The sequence below is a fragment of the Peromyscus maniculatus genome, chromosome 2 (assembly GCF_049852395.1).
Source record: "Peromyscus maniculatus bairdii isolate BWxNUB_F1_BW_parent chromosome 2, HU_Pman_BW_mat_3.1, whole genome shotgun sequence".
Classification (NCBI taxonomy): Eukaryota; Metazoa; Chordata; class Mammalia; order Rodentia; family Cricetidae; genus Peromyscus; species Peromyscus maniculatus.
Window position 1 is genome coordinate 130,100,715 of NC_134853.1, and position 18,984 is coordinate 130,119,698.

General features: G+C 41.2%; 1 protein-coding gene across 5 annotated transcripts in view; it reads left to right on the plus strand.

The window, feature by feature from the left end:
• Window positions 1–1,655: 1,655 nt before the first annotated feature.
• Window positions 1,656–18,984, plus strand: part of Eps15 (epidermal growth factor receptor pathway substrate 15) — a 108,077-nt gene continuing 90,748 nt past the window's right edge. For all 5 annotated transcript variants that reach the window (XM_006977758.4, XM_006977760.4, XM_076564725.1 and 2 more), the window contains exon 1: window positions 1,656–1,790. In XM_006977758.4, coding sequence (XP_006977820.1) covers window positions 1,758–1,790 — 33 coding nt within the window. In that variant the 5' untranslated portion in view covers window positions 1,656–1,757. The remainder of the gene's footprint in view (window positions 1,791–18,984) is intronic.

Consider the following 18,984-nt stretch of genomic DNA (forward strand, 5'->3'; position numbering starts at 1 on the left):
TGGTCCTGGGTACTATAAGAAAGCAGGCTGAGCAAGCCATGGGTAGCAAGCCGGTAAGCAGCACCCCTCTATGGCCTCTGCATCAGCTCCCGCCTCCAGGTTCCTGCCCTGCTTGAGTTCCTGTCCTGACTTCCTTCAACAATGAACAGCAATGTGGAAGTGTAAACCAAATAAACCCTTTTTTTCTCCAACTTGCTTTTTGGTCATGGTGTTTCATCACAGAAAAAGAAACCCTAACTAAGACACTGAGCCTTTGCCGATGAAAATTTCAAGTAAGTGATTGGTTATTCCATTAAAGGTGGTAACATGAGAAAGTGTAAGGTGTATGGTGTTCAATATAGGCAGGATGAAGGCCTTTATTAAGCATATACTATAATGTTATGATGTTAAAATACATATATCAAAAAAATTCTTGTCATTGAGGAGCTCTTGGTGTGTGTGTGGGGTGTGTGTGTGTAGATTTACACAAACAAGTCATTAGGGGAATGCTGACTTCCTTCTGTAGAGACATTAACAAAAAGAGTGTGTACACTGGTTTGGAGAGGAGATACTTTTGCCAAGAAGTTAATTTTGGGATGGGACCTAGGGCTTTGTGCACACACTGTACCACTGAACTGCACTGTGGTCCTACACATGCTCTTTTACTGAACAATCCAGAAGGGGCAGGCAGCAGGCAGGGGAAGTAGTCTCTCCTGCTCCCTGGATGTTGTCTTTAGGAGGAAAGGATTTACATGCCTTCATTTTCAATTTGACAGCAGGTAGAAAGGCTTTTGGAGTTAAACTGTAATCTGGCTTTCTAGTCAGCTGTTGGACTTTGGGTAAGAGGTGTGTGTGTGTGTGTGTGTGTGTGTGTGTGTGTGTGTGAGAGAGAGAGAGAGAGAGAGAGAGAGAGAGAGAGAGAGAGAGATATGCATTCCTTTTCTATTAATATGTATCACCTATGTATATCCTTGGCTGTTCTGGACTTACATAGACCAGGCCGTAGGGAAGCTCACAGAGATAGATTAAAGGAATGTGTGCCACCATACCCAGCAGGGTTTCACCTTCCTCATTTGTATAGCTTCTTCTGTTTTAAATTCCCTAGCCATGCAATTTTTTTAAAAAGAGGGGCGGTGATGGCACAGGCCTTTAACCCCATACTTTGGAGGCAGAGGCAGGCGGATCTCTGTGAGTTTGAGGCCAGCTTGGTCTATATAGTGAGCTCCAGGACAGCTAAGGCTACATACAGAGACATCCTGTCTCAAAAGCAAACAAACAACAAAAATAAAGCATGGAGCGCAGAGCCCATCACATATAAATCAGTATCATTTAATATTATCATTTCTAAACCATTGCTGTCACTACTCAGTACCATTACTCCTGTAGTTCCCACAACCCACCTGGGCATGGGTCTGTTTTCCCGCACTTTTCAGAACCGGCAGCCCAGGAAGGTGCGCGTTCTGCCTACACTCCCCGGGTCTCCGTGGCGCCGCCTCCGCCTCCAGTCCGCCCCGGCGCTCCATCCGCACCGGGTTTTCCAGGGCGGCCGGGGTCAGGGCCTGGTTCCGCGCCTCCGACTCCCGCGCCGGGCTTTGCGCGCCGCCGCGGCCTGTGGGGCCGGTGGGGCGGGGCGGGGCGGCGTGAGGAGGGAAGTTGTCGAAGTTCGGGGGAGACGCCCGGCCGCCGGCCTCGCCTACGGCCTGCCCCTCCGCCTCCTTCCCGCCCCGGGGCCCCGTCCGCCCGTCCTTCCTTCCCCTCCCGTGCATGATGGAAACACCATGGCTGCGGCAGTCCAGCTCTCCCTGACACAGGTAACGCCGCCCGCCGCCGGTCTGCCCGGCTCGACCCGCCGGGGTTCCCCGGCCCTCCCCCACCGCTCTCGGGCGCTGGCGCGGCGGCGGCGGCCGCCCTCGGGCCGCACGGCGGGAGCGCGTGTGAGGAGCGCGGGCGCCATCCCGAACCGGGAGCCCCGAGCCCGGAGCCGCGGCCGCCGCGCCCCCGCCCCGGGTTCCCGGGTCCCCGGGAGCTCGGTGCCGCCCCGCGCGGCTCCCACCCCGCCGTCTCCGCGGGTCCCCGCGCCGCTCTCCTCCCGGGCTCGGCAGCGCTCACCGGCTCGGGAAGTTTCTCTACGGGCCTGACGGGCCGCCAGGTGAGCTCCCGTGGGGCTCGCGCGGGGCGAGGCTCGCCCTCGGCGGGGCAGGGTCCCTCGGCTTTGCTCAGCTCGGGCGGGCGGGAGTGACCGCCGCCGAGTTTTCCCCCCAGATCCCCCGAGTCAGCCTCACTTTGAGAAGTCGTACCCGTGCCCAGGTGCTTGCCCTGCTCGCGCCTTTCCCCCCTGGGCAGGTTAACTTGTGCTCAGATCCCCTCTGCAGACTTTGCCACCCGCGAGGGCCGGTCTCAGATCGCCGTCCTGGGAGGTTACAGCGTCAGCCTTCAGCAGGTGGGGCGGCTCCGTCCGCCTCGCTGCGGGGATCCCCGGTACCGGGAAGATAACTTTGTCCTAGGACGGTTTCTGCCGAAAGCTGTTTTTCTTTCTCTCTCTCTCTGACTCTTCTCCCTCCCTCCCGAGCCCCATCCTGGAGTTTCATGGGAAACCTCTGAACATCATTCACTCGGGAGAGCCCAGAGTTCTCCGCGTCTTTAAAAACCCTAGAGCAGTCATCTCAAGACGTCCTGGAGGACGAGGTGCCACACACCTGCCATTGCGGAAATCCATCTTCACTCTCCAGAAGTTTGCCTTCCCCGGAGCTGGTGGCTGTGACCACCTCAGCCCTAGAGCCTGCCCTGTCTGTGATAGCTCCCTGCCATCTTGTCTCCTCGGCCTAGATTTGCCTGTACTTAAGCTTTACACTTAAGGTAGGGCATGTGTTTGAACAGTAGACTCCTTCTGTGTTATCATCAAGAGGTCTTGAGGTGTCTTTTTTTTCCCCCCTAGCATTTTGGGATAGAGAGAAAAAAGTATTTCCTCCAGGAACCAGGATGGAGATTTTTATTTACTTACTTATTTTTGAAACAGGGTTTCATGTAGACCAGGCTGGCTTTGAACTCACTATGTAGTCACGAATGACCTTGAACTTCGGACCATTCTGCCTCCATCTCCCAAGTGCTAGGATTTTAGGCTGGACCACTATACTATTTATTTATTGCCGAAAATCAAACCCAGGGCTTCATGCCGGCTAGGCAGGCATTAGGCAGGCACTGTACCAACTAAGCCATGTCCCCAGCAAAGTGATTTTATATATACTGTATGTCTCTCTCCCCCCCTCCCTCCCCCTCCCTTCCTCTTTCTCAGACACACATACACACATCTCTTCAGGTCTACAGGAATAGCCTCATAAACGTCCCTTTACATTTCCAAATGTATTTCCCCTGGGTCATTGTGTTTTGATCAGCAGATAACAGGGAAGCATTTTTAGGATGGAGCTTTTAGCTGGTTTTGTCTTGGTCATGAATGTGTTTGGAACGGTCCTTCTGAAACTCACATTTGAGGAATGGAAACATTGACTTTTGGGTGTTGACTTTCTGAGTCTTCTAGTTAGTGACCTGCCTTAAACATGATCCCTGTTGGAAGTCTGGTGTATTCTGACTCTGTTGGCTAATTCTGGCAGTTTCCCCTCTCTCAAAGATTTTGTTCCCGTGAAGACTTCTGTAGAACTGCGTCTTGGTTGTGTGCCTACTGGATTTTCTCCTTGGATGGGACTGTTTCTGGTTCCTGTTTACTATCCTTCATCTCTGGAAATTTGCTTCGGGCCCTCACTTTTATAGTCACTTTGACAATTTACATATGTTCTCGTGGTTATATATTTAGGTGTTGACGTGTATCCAGAGTGAATGCTGAATCAATAAGGGGAATTGTCCTTTAGTATCTCACATTTGAATTCATATTAAGTCAAATAAGTCGATTTAGAATATTTTGATATTACAATACCAAGATGCAGTGAGATTATATTGTAAAGGCACAGAAAACCTGTTTTTAAATATTTACATCTTCCTTTAAAACTTAGTAAACTTGTGGTTTTTAGATTTAATTAATGTGTATGAGTGTTTTGCCTGCGTGTATATATGTACATATGGGCACATGCATGCCTGGTCGGAAGAGTGTCAAATCCTCGGGAACTAGAGTTGTGGATGAACCACCCCATGAGTACTGGGAACCGAACTTGGGTTCTCTGCAACAGCAACAAGTGCTCTTAACCTGAGCTAAGCAATCTCTACAGCCCCTGTTTTTTATATTTGTGTGTGTGTGTGTGTGTGTGTGTGTGTGTGTGTGTGTGTGTGTGTGTAGAGCACTATGTAGCCTTGGGTGCCTGGAACTCTGTAGACCAGGCAGGCCTCGAATTTATAAGAGTTATAGCTACCTCTGTTAGATTTAAATTTTTTTTTTTAAGTTAAATTAATTGGGTCTGCTGGCACATACTTGTAATCCCATTACTTGTGAGTTGGGGGCAGAAGGAATACTGATGGTTTGAGACTAGTGTGAGCTACAGAGCATATAGTTAAGCCAAGGCAATGCACTGAGACGGTTTACAAAAGTGTGTGTGTGTGTGTTGTATGTGTGTGGTGCATGCACGTGAGTGTGCAGGTGCAGGTGCCTGTTGGAGTGCATGCCGAAACCAAAGGAGGATGTCAGGTGTCTTCCTGTAGTACTTTCTGCCTTGCTTCTTTGAGGCAGGTCTCAGTGAATGAGAGCTTGCCATTTTGGTTAGATGGGCCCGCTAGCCAGTGAGTTCTTGAGATCTGCTTGCACTGGCTCTCCAGTGCTGGGGTTACAGGTATGCTCAGCCATGCTGGGCTTTTTATGTGGGCACTGGGGATTTGAATTCTGCTCTTTATGCTTACATAATGTTTTTGCCTACTGAGCCATCTTCTCAGTTCCTCAAATTTTTTATTTAAAAAAATTTTTTTAACCGCTTGAACTAAGTCAAGTCAGATAGTGGTGTAGCCTGGTTTCATATTCATTATTGATCTATTTATGTTACCTTCCATTTCTCTTTTCTACTCTTCTAAAAGAGTCAGAGACAAGTGAACTCAAATGAGAGATTCTTCAGGGCAGAGGTGTTGTGGACGGTAGGCAGTGTCTGGCTATGTTGCTCATTCTGGCCCAGGTTCTTAGATTTAAGTGATCCTTCTGTCCCAAGTCTCCCAAGAAGCTGGCATTATGGATGTGTGCCACTGGGCCCAGTAAAGGACATTGTAAAACTCATCTCTTTCTCCAGTTGTTCATTTGAAAGAAAGTGATTGATGACTCTGTGTCTCTGTGAGACTGTTGAAGGGCGCTCTGACGGGTACGAAGATTAATCAGTACTAGTTTCTGTCTCGGGCAATTAGATGATCAATTTGGAGTAGGTTCACTTCATTTATATTTACAAATTCAGTGAGCAAACGTGTGTGTGTGTGTGTGTGTGTGTGTGTGTGTGTGTGTTTGAGACGGGGTCTCTAGCCCTGGTTGTCCTGGAACTCGGGAGTTCTCTGTAGACAGAGATGGTCTGGACTTACCAGAGATCAGCTTGCCTCAGCCTCTCAGGTGCTAGGATTAAGTGAATACGCTATGCTTGTCTTCTGCAAATTTTTTAAATATTAGGTATAACACACTGAATTGGGGTGGCTTTTTAGCTTTTTGGCCCTTATCACTTAAACAAAAATAACAAATTGAAGAAAAATGTGAAAAATGTTTTAGTTTATGCTTCCCTTCCCTTTTGAATGCCTGCCAAACATTCCTCTCTTTCTTTACCAAAAGATTAAAATTAAGTTTTGCCTTCTAGAGATGATAGAATACTAGATTAAGAAAATGAGTGTTATTTTCAGCTTTGCCAATAGATATTGCATTGAGTAAAACCTATAGATATCTGCTCTCTTAGCCTTGAAAATGGATCCATGTTGGTTAGGAGCACTGGCTGCTCTTCTAGGAGAACCTGGTTCAATTCCCAGCACCCATATGGTAGTTAACAGCCCTCTATAAATCTAGTTCCAGGGAGTGTGACCCCATCTCCTGGTCTCCTCAGGCACTGCACTTAAGAGGTGCAGATATGCTTGTAGGCAAAACACCCATACACATAAAATAAGTGGGTTAAAAATTATCTAACAAATAATGATGAACATGTGCTATCTGTGAAAAATTATATATAATCTTAGACTATACTAACAAACAAAATGTTGTAGAATATTATTTTACGGTGTGTTACTTTTGTTTATGTTGCATTTATTTAACTCTGTGAATCTGTGTTACTATGCCTGTCTAAAACACCTGATGGTTTAATAAAGAACTGGCCAATAGCAAGGCAGGAGAAAGGACAGGCAGAGCTGGCAGGTAGAAAGGATATATATATATATATATATATATATATATATATATATATATATATGGAGAAATTGAGAGGAGGGATCTAAGATCTAGGAGCCGGAGGAGGACTACTTAAGGGGCCAACCACCCAGCTATACAGCAAGCCACGGAACAAGAGTAAGATTTACAGAAGTAAGAGAACCAGAAAAGCCCAGAGGCAAAAGGCAGATGGGATAAGTTAAGGAAAGCTGGCTAGAAACTAAGCCAAGCTAAGGCCGGGCATTCATAAGTAAGACTAAGCCTCATGTGTGAATTTATTTGGGAGCGGGGTGGCAGGCCCCCCAAAAAAGAGAAAAAACAAACAAACAAACAACAACAAAATAATAATAATTTTTGAAGCTTACACACAAAAAATGTAGAGCTTAAATTTTAATAGGGGGGTTTGAACATTATTACTTACTTTTCCAGCTCTAACACTCTGTTTTGTAAATCATACCCAATGATGTGTTGGTTTTCCCACAGTACTTAGTACGGCACAGCCTTGTTTCTCCTTTCAATTTTCACTTTTCTTTTCTTGATGAGAAATTCAAACAGTAACATGACGGCTCAGGCTAATCCCAGCACGTGAGAATCTGAGACAGGATTATTGTGAATTTGAGGCCAGAATGGCAACAAAGTAAACTGCAAGTCAGCCTAGGCTACAGAGAGCTTCTGTCTGAAAAAAACAAAGTATTCCTAGATGAAGAGCTACAGGCAGTTAATGCAGAGAGAGGGAGAATTAGTCTTTCCTAGGGATGAATCCCCTAATTGGTTATCCAATACCAAGTCACCAGCCCGAAAAACATATAGATGAGCCATACTCAGCACGTTGTATTTACATATCTATTCACATATATATATATGTGTGTGTGTGTGTGTGTGTGTGTGTGTGTGTGTGTGTGTAGTAATAAAAAGAGGCCATGAATTTGAGGGGAGGAACTGGACTTGGTTGGGGTTGGAAGAAAAAAAGGTGGCCCAGTTGGGAGGGTGGGGGTGAGGAAGTGATGTAAATACAGTACATACATGAAATTAAAAACAATTTAGGGGAAAGGGGAGAACTTGAATGAGAGAGATCTGATTTTTGCCTTTTTTTTTTTTTTTGGTAGATTATAGAAAAGACAGGTAACATTTTTGTTTCTTCTTTTTGAGCACTTTGTAGCAAACCCAGAGCCTTATGAATGCTACTGCTGGGTTTTTGCTCATTGACTCTCACTATGCAGCCCTGCTGGGCTGCATCTAACAGAGATCAGTCTGGTACAGCCTCCCAAATGCTGGGAATAAAGGTGTGCACTATACCTGGCCTAGTAAATTCTGTCTTAGTTAAGGGTTACTATTGCTGTGATGAAACACCATGACTTAAAGCCAGTTGGGAAGGAAGGGGTTTATTTGGTTTACACTCTCATATCAATGAAGGAAGTCAGGAAAGGAACTTAGAACAGGGCAGGATCCTGAAGGCAGGAGCTCATGCAGAGGCCATGGAGAAGTGATGCTTACTGGCTTGGTCAGCCTGCTTTCTTATAAAACCCAGGACCACCTGCCCAAGAGTGACCCCACCCACAGTGAGCCCCCTCCCCCTCATCAATACTAATTAAGAAAATGCCCTATAGGCTTGCCTGCAGCCAGATTTTATGGAGGCATTTTCTCAGTTGAGGTTCCTTCCTCTGAGATGACTGTAGTTTGTATCAAATTGATAAAAAACTAGCTAGCACAACTTTTTAAGGTTTTGCTTGCCTTGAATTCTAGTACCCTGGAGGCAGAGGCAAGCAGAACTCTTGAGTTGGGGCCAGTCTGGATTACAGAGTAGAGATGCTGTTTAAAAAACAAAATAAAACAAATTTTTTTCAACTGTCCATTTCTTTCTTTCTTTTTTTTTTTTAAGATTTATTTATTTATTATATATACAACATTCTGCCTTCATGTATCCTTGCATGCCAGAAGAGGGCACCAGATCTCATTATAGATGGCTGTGAGCTACCATGTGGGTGCTGGGAATTGAACTCAGGACCTCTGGAAGAACAGCCAGTTCTCTTAACCTCTGAGCCATCTCTCCAGCCCCCCATTTCTTCTTCTAATGCCTCTATCCCTACTAATACTACTCTTAGCTCCTTTTGCTTTTTTCCTATTTGACAGAAGTGGTACTTCAGTTAATAATTCATTTTACAAATGGGGGAGGTAACTTATGTAAAGCAAGAAGTGGTTGATAGAGCTAAGTTTTTGTTGGTGGTGGGTGGGTGGTTTGGTTGTTACTTAGCCCCTAACTGTGGCTCTGTACCAAGGTTGGACTTGAACTCTAGATCTTTGTTGCCTCAGCCTCCCAGATGCTGAAAGAACAGACACATACAGTTCCTGACTGAGATCTAAGATTAGAACTAAGATGCATGAAACTAAAGGCGTTTCATTATACTTTTTTGTGTACTAGATGTATAGCATGTCTGATTCATGTCTTTTAAAAAAAAAACTGTTTTTCAGTGTATGCTTTGTTTTAGTTGGGTGGTAAGTTTCTTTTTTCTTCTTGAGACAATCTCACTATGTAGCTCTTGCTGGTCTGAAACTTGCTGTGTAGACCAGGCTGGCCTCAAACTCATAGAGATCTGCCTGTCTTTGGCTCCTGGGTGTTGGGATTAAAAATGCCCAGCCCAGTAGTAAGTTTCTTGAGGAAGGAATCTGTGACTTGCAAATCTTGGGTGCTTTTGTTGGTATCTGGATATGGTTGTGGGTGTATGTTACACTTCATTATGAGCTTTTTATTTTTATCAAAATATGGTATAATTACTATCTTAAATACTTATTATTCAGATTAAATTGAAGTTTTCTTATTTTGGTATATAGAGATTTTTTTTTTTTTTGAAGGTTTAGGGCTCTGTGTGCTTGTTGGGTCCAGTGGTCTACCACTGAACTAAACCCATGGTCCAGCTTTGTTATTTAACAGGTTCTCACTGTGAAGTACTGGCTGGTCCTGAGCTTACATAGACCAGGATGGCCTCCAACTTAGAGTCTCCTGTCTCTGCCTCCTGGGTACAGGGATTAATAAAGGTGTGTGTCTTCCCTCCCAGCCAAGATTTAATTTTTATAATGATTTTTTAAAAAGTATTTATTTTCTGTGTGTTCAAGTTTGATGCCTATATATCTCAATTTTGAGGAATTGGTTCTCTCCTACTGTGTGCTTCTAGGGATCAAATTCAGGTCCTCAGGCTTTCAACAAGTACTTTAAACCAGAAGGACTTGTAAATTGTTGCTTTAAAAAAACCAAAAACCTACTGTATGACCTAAAACCAATATGTACTCTGGCAGGCTAAGACTGGAGAATCATGGGTTTGAGACTAGCCTTGTCTACATAGTAAGTTCTAGGCCAGTCTTAGAAGCATAGTGAGACGCTATCTTAAAAAAATGAAACAAAACAAAGACTGAGTGTATTGGTGTACATCTGTAATTTTAAGTGCTGAGTGTGGGGGCAGAAGGATGATCAGGATTTCAAGGTCATTCTTGGTTACTTGGCAAGTTCCTAGTTAGTTAGTCTGGGTTATATGAAAAACCCTGTCTTAAGCCAAAACCCAAACCACAAACAACAAAAATCCCAAATCAAACCCAGAAGCCCCAAATGCAGTAAGTAGTATAAGAATGCTTTATTTATTTGAGAAAGGGTTTCCTTGTGTTTTCTAGACTGACCTGGATTTTGTAATCTTCCTGCTTCAGTTTTTTAGAATGCTGGGATAAGTAGTTTTATTGTTGTTTGCTTTTTAATTTTAAGAATGATAAAATTTTGTTACAAAAAATTTGGAAATTGGAGGGGAACATCTCCAATAACTTAAATTTCTGGTACTTATTTATCTATTCATTTATTTTGAGATTTGATCTCTCTTTGTAGCCCAAGATGGTCTTGGAGTTCCTGTGTCAGTCTCTTGCTGATTTTACAGGTGTGTGTCATTTTGAGTTTATTTTTAATTTCATAAAAAACCAGAATGTGTAGTTGGGCAGTAGTGGCTCAGTGCCTTTAATCCCAGCACTTGAGAGGCAGAGGCAGGCAGATCTCTGTGAGTTTGAGGCCAGCCTGGTCTACAGAGCGAGATCCAGGACAGCCAGGACAACAAAGAACCCTATAGGGCTGAAAACAAACTCACCAAATGTACTAGTAAACATATCAACTTATTGCTTCAATTTAACAGTTATGACAATAAATACAGGGTAGAGTTTGAGAATTACAACCTGTTTTCACAATCAGAAAAGGAATATTTTACTCAACATGACAGATTTGAGATATTATGGGAAAGGTGCAATGATGATTTTTTTCCCTTTTTTTTAACCTATTATATATTTTTATATTGAGTATATCTAGTATACTCAGGAAATCTCTGCTTACTCCAGAGACAACTAACTAGTCATTGTTAAAATGGTTTAGCATGTTCAGCACTTGGGAAGGATTGGGTTAGTTAGAATTAAGAGCAGTTGGGTTTGTCCAGTAGTGTCTCCGGGACAATTAAGAGTGCATTCCTTTATTTTCATTTGTTTACAAGCTAATGTTAGTAACAGGTTTGTATACTGTCTTCAGTCACCTCATCTGAAATGTTCATTATGGCATTTTACTTGCATTCCAAAGAAATATAAAAACTTCTTTGTGAATTTGGGTTTTAATAACATTGTAACTCTGGAAACAAAAGCAGAAAAATAGTTTCCCAGAGATTCTAATTTTTTTTTTGAGAATTGGTAGAAAATAATAAAAGAAAAGAAAATGTTAATTAGACAAACCCATATGATAGAATTTTATTTTAAATCATTTTAATTCTCACTAACAAAATGTGCCTTCATTTAAAAATGATCTTTAGGGGCCAGTGGGGGTTCAGTGTAGGTAAAGGCCTTTGCTGTTAAGCCTGATAATCTTGGGTTTGATTCCCAGGACCTACTTGGTGGAAGGAGAGACTGACTAATGCAAATTGTGTTCTGACTCACACACTGGTGTGTGTGTGTGTGCTGACACAGTCTCACACAGTGTTTTTTTTTTTTTTTTTTAAATAAGTTATCTTAGTTATTAGAAGGTTTAAATAGTCCGAAGGACTTTATAATTTGGATGCATAAGGGGAAAATTAAATTCAGAAAAATGATTTTAGTTAAACATATACAGGAGAAAGACTGGAAGAAAAAACACTTAGGATTTTATAATAGCATTAATTATAGCTTTTAGTTACCTCACCTTTAATAGTGAGCATGTATTCCTTCTGTTAGCAACTGATTTATCATTTTTATATGACACTTGGAAAATTTACTCCTTTAAATTGACATCAATGACAAAGTAAAACTATATTCTAAGATTACACCTGCATTTAGATTTCTTTTCTTTTCTGTCTCTCCCCATCCTCTTGCTGGCCCCTGTTTATTTCACGTTGGCCCAGAACTTGTGTTGTAGGATAACTTTGAACTTCTGATCCTCCTGCCTCCACCTCTCAGTTGTGGGATCTTGTGCTACTACACTTGTTTTTATGCCATAATAGAGCCACACTACCAACTGCGTCACATCCTGGTGTCCTTAGAATAAGAATTAAATTTCTTTTTAAATGCTGGATATTAAACCCAGGGCCTGAGCGTTCTAGACAAGTGCTCTAACATTGAAACACACCTCCTACCCTTTAGAGTTCTTTAAAAAAAAAAATTAAATTAAATTAATCTAGTTTACTCAGTTGTGTTTGTGTGTGTTACTAAGAATCCAACTCAGAGCCTGGCACATACTAGGCATACACTGTCACATCTGGTGGATTTAATTTTAGATAATCTAATCTTTGTGTTTAGAGAAATTGATCAGAGAAATGATGATAATTATAATTGGTTTGGAGAATTCAGTTAGAAGAGTAATTTATAATTTTGTGTTCTTTATAATTTACAAGGTATTTTGTACTCGTTCATTTGATCTTTATAATAACCAGTGAACCAGGCTGTTTTCATCACTTCGAATTGGAGGATACAGAGGCTCATAATGTGGGATGTAAGTTTTATCTTCAGAGATAAAAGGGAACATGAGTCTAGGTCTGAAAAAAAAATACAATTCTAGTTTACTGCCTGCTCTAGGCCCTTCGTCCATTTCCCAGAAGCAGCTAGTCCTATGTGTATATTCTATAATGATCTTTTTCTTTCTCTGATTGTGTTTTTTTAAAAAAATGTTTTGATATGCTGGTATTTTACAACTTTACTATTAATTTTAGTTTGTCTGATGTAGGAAGTTCTGTGTTAGTGCGTATTTAAAGCATTTCAGGGTAATCCTGTGTATGAATATTCTTAGTTTAATTAACTTAGCCAACCTAATGATGGGCATATCTGTTGTTTTAGTCTTTTATTAGTAGCATTGCAGCAAATATTTTACATATTCTTGTGCCTTAGTTACATGAGTTAGTTTTTGGTGGATATAATTATTAGATCATATGGTTTACATTTTTTTTTCATTAAATTTTTTTATTCATTTTACATACCAACCACAGATCCTCCTCTCTGGTTTAAATGTTTTTTTTTTTTTTTTTTTTAGATTTATTTTTCATATATGAGTGTTTTACTTGCATGTGTGAATGTGCACCATGTGCATAGTGCTTAGTGCCTCTGGGCGTCAAAAGAGGGCATCATAGTTGTGAGCTGCCATGTGGATGCTGGGAAATCAAACTTACATTAGACATGCAACAAATGCTCTCTCTTTTTTTTTTTTTTTTTAAGATTTATTTATTATGTATACTGTGTTCTGTCTGCATGTATGCTTGGATGCCAGAAGAGGGCACCAGATCTCATTATAGATGGTTGTGAGCCACTGGGAATTGAACTCAGGACCTCTAGAAGCAGCCAGTAGCCAGTGCTTTTAACCTCTGCGCCATAATCTCTCCCTCCCTCAAAGGGCGTATTTATGCTATATCTTGCTAACACTGTTTAAGAATGCTATTTCTTCCATAGCTTTATCAATATGGTATATATATGTATATTAGACTTTTTAAATCAGTGTCAGTTTGACATAAAAATTAGATTTCACCATTTTAGTTTGTCATTTCTTTAAGTATGTGTAAGGTTGAAATTGTTACTATTATTATTGGTAAACTGTTTAAGTTTTGTATGTTTAAAATTCATAGCCTTTCTCTCAGAGCTTTTGCCAGATCTAGATTTTTTTTTTTCTTTCATTGCTGGATTTTGAACCCAAGGCCTTACGTGTGCTGGGCAAGTGCTGTACCATTGAAGTTTATTTCTATTCAAAATCTATATTTTTTTAAAAAAAATTATGTGTCTAAGTGTTTTTGCTGCCTACATGTACATGTGTGTGTGTGTGTTTGTGTGCATGTGTGCCCTATGGCCGTGGTGGTCAGATAAGGGTGTCAGTTTCCCTAGAACTGAAGTTTCAGGTGGTTATGAACCACCATGTGGGTGTTGTGAACTGAATCTGGATCCTCTGTAAGAGCAATAAGTGCTCAAGTGCTCTTAACTGCTGAGCCTTCCTAGCCCTAAATGTAGGGTGGTTTTTTTTTTTTGTGTGTGTATGTGTTGATTTTTGTTTGTGTTTGTTTTTTGTTTTTGTTTGTTTGTTTGTTTGTTTGTTTTGAGACTTTTGAAACTTCCTCTGACTATGTAGACCAGGTCAGCTGGGAACTCACAGAGATTTGCCTGCCCTACATCCCGAGTGCTGAGATTAAAGGAGTGCACCATCACACTCAGAAGCAGAGACAGAATAATATATAATATTTCTAACAGTATCACTACATTGTTCCTGAACAGCTCTGTGATCTTGGGCATTCTGTTTAATCTCTAGCTCAGCTGTTTATTTGTATAGTAGAAATAAACTGTCAATCATTTAGGCATGTTGTGACTACAAAATGAACTGATGAATGAAAAAAAGATATGAATGTATTAGTCAGGGTTTTCTAGAGCAGTGATTCTCAACCTTTGGGTTCCAACCCCTTTGTGGGGGGGGGGGCGGGGTGTTCCATATCACATACCCTGCATATCAGATATTTACATTATGATTCATAACAGTAGCAAAGTTATGGATTAGGAACAAAATAATTTTATGGTTGGGGGTCACCACAACATGAGGACTGTGCTAAAGGGTCACAGTATTAAGAAGGTTGAGAACCATATATATATATAAAATACACACATAGAAAAAGGGGGATTTATTAGAATGGCTTATAGACTATGGTCCAGCTAATCCAACAATGGCTGTCTGCCAATGGAAGGTCCAAGAATCCAGTAGTTGTTCAGTCCACGAAGTTGGACATCTCAGCTGGTCTTCAGTATGTGCTGGAATCCCAAAGAAGTAGGCTCTAATGTCGGTGAAGGAACGGACTTGCTAGTGAGAGCAAGAGCAGTCGGGCAAGGAGAGAGCCAGCTTCCTTCTTTCATAACCTTTATATTGGTTGCTAGCAGAAGGTGTGGTCCAGAGTAAAGGTGTATCTTCCCACCAGAAAAGGATCTGGATTAGAAGTGCGTTTTCCCATTTCAAGTGACTTCATTAGTAATAACAATGATAATAAAAAAATCCTCACAGGTCTGCCCAGTCATTTGGATTTTAATTAATTCTAGATATAGTCAAATTGACAACTAAGAATAGCCATCATAGCTGGGCAGTGGTGGCACACACCTTTAATCTCAGCACTCAGGAGGCAGAGGCAGATGGATCTCTGAGTTTGAGGCCAGCCAGGGCTACACATAGAGAAACCCTGTCTGGGCAGGGGGGTTGAAGGTTGGAGGGGAAGAATAACCATCACAATACATGTAGCTCTCAGTAATTTTTTTCTTTAGACTTCCTGTAGCTTTCTGTTTAAGCTATCTTGTGTAGTGCTCTGTGATTTTCTGTTATATAAATGTGAATTTTGAGACTTGTGTACAAAAATTAGGAGCGAGGTAGAATAAATTTTATATAAATAATACTTTCAAATGAAAGGTTGGGGCTGTTTTTGAAATTCATTCTTAGGTTAAGGATAATCTAGGGTGTTTTGTTTGTTTAATTGATGGTGATTGTTATTTATTGTAGAATATTTAACTATGCAAAGATGTGTTACATTTTTTTAACTGTAAAGATGTGTTGCATTTGTTCATGTTGCAGAATATTTATATAAAGATGTGTTGCTGTTTTACCTTGCCTACCTAAGGCACGTGATTAGTCTGATAAAAAGCTGAATGGCCAATAGCGAGGGAAGAGGTATAGGTGGGACTTTGGACAAGAAGAGTAAATATAAAGAGGAATTTAGACCTGGGGGATGGGGGAGAAACAGTTACTTCACTCATTACAGAAAATTGAAACATACAGAAAAATAGCCAAAAGATTGATGTGTCCACAGTTTTTCTGCTATTAGTTTTTATCCCAGGCTTGACTTGAAATCTTGGCCCTCTTACCTCAGCCTCCTGAGGCCTGGTGCATAGGCATGCACCACCATACAGAGTCTGTTTAGAAGGATATAAGTTGAGTGTATTTATTTTTGTTACAAAGGCCATTTATAGTTTATTAAATTTTAGTTATCATTGGAAATTGGCATTAAATGTTAGTGTGAGGAAGATTGAAATATTTCAGTTTTCATCTTCTATGTAGTTCATGTTGCTCTCATTCTTTATTTGTTCTCTACATTCTGTTCTTTTGTTTTTCCCCTTGGCATACTTGTGGGTGGATTCTGGGCCATCTGGTACTAGAACAGCTTAAAACTGATTCTGTTGACTCTGCTTTGAGCCATACTTCTTGAAATGTCCTGGTATGTCTTTGTGCTTGGCACATTTTTTTCTTTTATATCCTCACTGCTTTCATGACTAATTTTTCCCTAACACATGAATTTTAGCAGTATCAAGTATTCATGGATTAAGGTGGTCAAGACTTACATTCTTGTAGGCCTTTCCTCCAAATCCCTATAATAAAACCTTCAAGACCAGTGTGGTCTATGGAGTGAGTTCCAGGACAGCCAGGGCAACACAGAGAAACCCTGTTTTCAATAACCAAAAAACAAAAACTTGACAAACTTTGTTGTTTCGAGATGGTCTTTTAAACAAAGGTGTGTGTGTGTGTGTGTGTGTGTGTGTGTGTGTGTGTGTGTGTGTGTGTGTCGGCGCCTGCGCTGAGCTGGGCGGTGTGGCCCATGCCTTTAATCCCAGCACTTGGGAGGCAGAGGATCTGTGAGTTCAAGGCCAGCATGGTCTAGAAAGTGAGTTCCAGGATAGTCTCCAAAGCTACACAGAGAAACCCTGTGTGTGTGGGGAGGGTGGGGGGTGGTGTTGCTTGAAATTGTGAATAAAAACATCAAAATCATGATCCTCCTGCCTCAGTATCCCAAGTGCTGAATCAGTCACTGTGATGGTTTGAAAAAAATGGCCCCCAAAGGGTTGCCATGGTCATGGTGTCTCTTTACGGCAATAAAATACCGTAAGACAGTCACACCACTTTTCTTTTTTAGAAACAAGGCCTCTTGTAGCCCAGGCTCATCTTGAACTTGCTTTGTAGCTGAGGACGACCTTCACCTCTGATGCTCTGATCTTCCTTAGCTCCTAAGGGGTAGCTAGCATTACAGGTGTGTGCGCCGTTCCTTTTCTTTTGAAGTCTAAGAATCCTCTGCCAGATCCAAGATTATAAAGATTTGTCCCCAACACACCTTTTGTAGTTTTTTTGTTTTGTTAATGCTTTTTTTAAAGGCAGGTTTTACCTCAGGCTGTCCTGGAACTCAGTAACTATGTAGACTAGGCTGGTCTCAAACTCACAGAGATCCCTCTGGTTCTGACTCCTGAGTGTTGGTATTAAAGGCATGAGCCACCACACCTAGCCAAGAGGGTGATTTTTTTTCCCAAGAGTTTCGGTTCTTATATGGTTCCTTGATTGATGCGTTCTTTATCTAATTAAAAAAAGTGTTTTGTTTTTTTAACATTTGTGTGTGTGTGTGTGTGTGTGTACAGATGTTGGTCAAAGGACAATTTGTGGGAGTAGGTTTTCTCTATCATATAGACTGTAGGGATTGAACTCAAGTTGTTGGGTTTAGGGATAAGCACCCTTACCCACTGAGCCGGCTCTCTGGTCCTTTGAGTTACTTTTAATATAGGATGTGAAAGATCCAATTTCATTCTTTTGCTTGTCGGTATCTTTTGCTTGTGGTGCAGTATCCCAGCACTATTATTGTCAAGTAATCTTGATGTCATTGTCAAAAGTCAGTTAATCATCGATGAATGGGTTTATTCTGAATTCATAGTTTTGTTCTTTTTGTCTATCCATGTACAGTGTAATGTCTTGAGAAATAATTGTTTTATAGTGAATTTTGAAATTGAGATGTTAGACATCTAACTTCTCTTTTTCTTATTCGGGAATATTTTGGCTATTCTGAATTTATTGAAACTCTGCATGAACTTATAGAATCAGCTCTACAAAATGTTGACTGGTTATATGAGTGAGAATTGTTGAAACCAAGGTTGGATAAAGCACAGGGACAAATAGCCAAATGAATGGAAACACATGAACTATAAACCAAAGGCTGAGGGGTCCCCAACTGGATCAGGCCCTCTGAATAGGTGAGACAGGTGATTGGCTTGATCTGTTTGGGAGGCATCTAGGCAGTGGTACCAGGTCCTGGGCTCATTGCATAGTTAGCTGTTTGAAACCTGGGACTTATGCAGGGACGCTTGGCTCAATCTGGGAGGAGGGGACTGGACCTGCCTGGACTGAGCCTATCAGGTGGATCTCAGTCCTCGGGGGAGACCCTGCTCTGGAGGAGGTGGGAATGGGGGGGGTGGCCTGGGGGAAGGGGAAGGGGGCAGGAATGGGGAGAACAAGGGAATCTGTGGCTGTTATGTAGAACTGAATAGTATTGTAAAATAAAATAAAATAAAATAAAATAAAATAAAATAAAATAAAATAAAATAAAATAAAATAAAATAAAATGTTGACTGGGCTTCTCCTAGGAATTGCATTGAATCAGTAGATGAGTTTGAAAAGTTTTGCCGTCTTAACAATGTTAACACTTCTAATCCATTAACACGGGATGTTTTCACATTACACACACACATACACACACACACACACACACACACACACACACGGGGTTTTTCTGTATTGGCTGTCTTAGAACTCTGTAGAACAGGCTGGCCTCGAACTCAGAGATCGCCTGTCTCTGCCTTCTGAGTATTGGGATTAAAGGCATGAGCTACCACATTAAAAATAATTTTTAAAGTTTACCTTTAGAAATTTATGTATTTTTAATGTTTTGCTCAACAGTATCTTATAGTTTTTCAGACTGTGTTTTATAGTTATTAGATTTACTCCTAAATATGCTATTCTTTTTGATGCTAGTGTGAATGGAATTGATTCCTTATTTTATTTTCAAATTTACTGCAAGTGCATAAAATATGATCACTTTTATATATTGATTTTTTTATATCTTACAACCTTGATAACTTTGTTTTAATGGATTCTTTAGTTCTTTGCTTATGAAGATCTTGTTCTTTGTGAATAGGGATAATTTTACATCATGTAGTCTGGATGACATTTATTTCTTGTTTTTGTCTATATTCCCTGGCTAGCCCCTCCATTATAATAATGAAAAGACATGGCAAGAACAGACATGATGTGCCAGTCTTTGGGGGAAAACTATGTATGCATATAATGCAGCCTCACACTTGCAGACCTACAGAGAGAAACTGAAAACTATATATGTATTTTCAGACTGTATAGTAATTTACTTGTGGAATATTAATTTAAGATGTGTTAC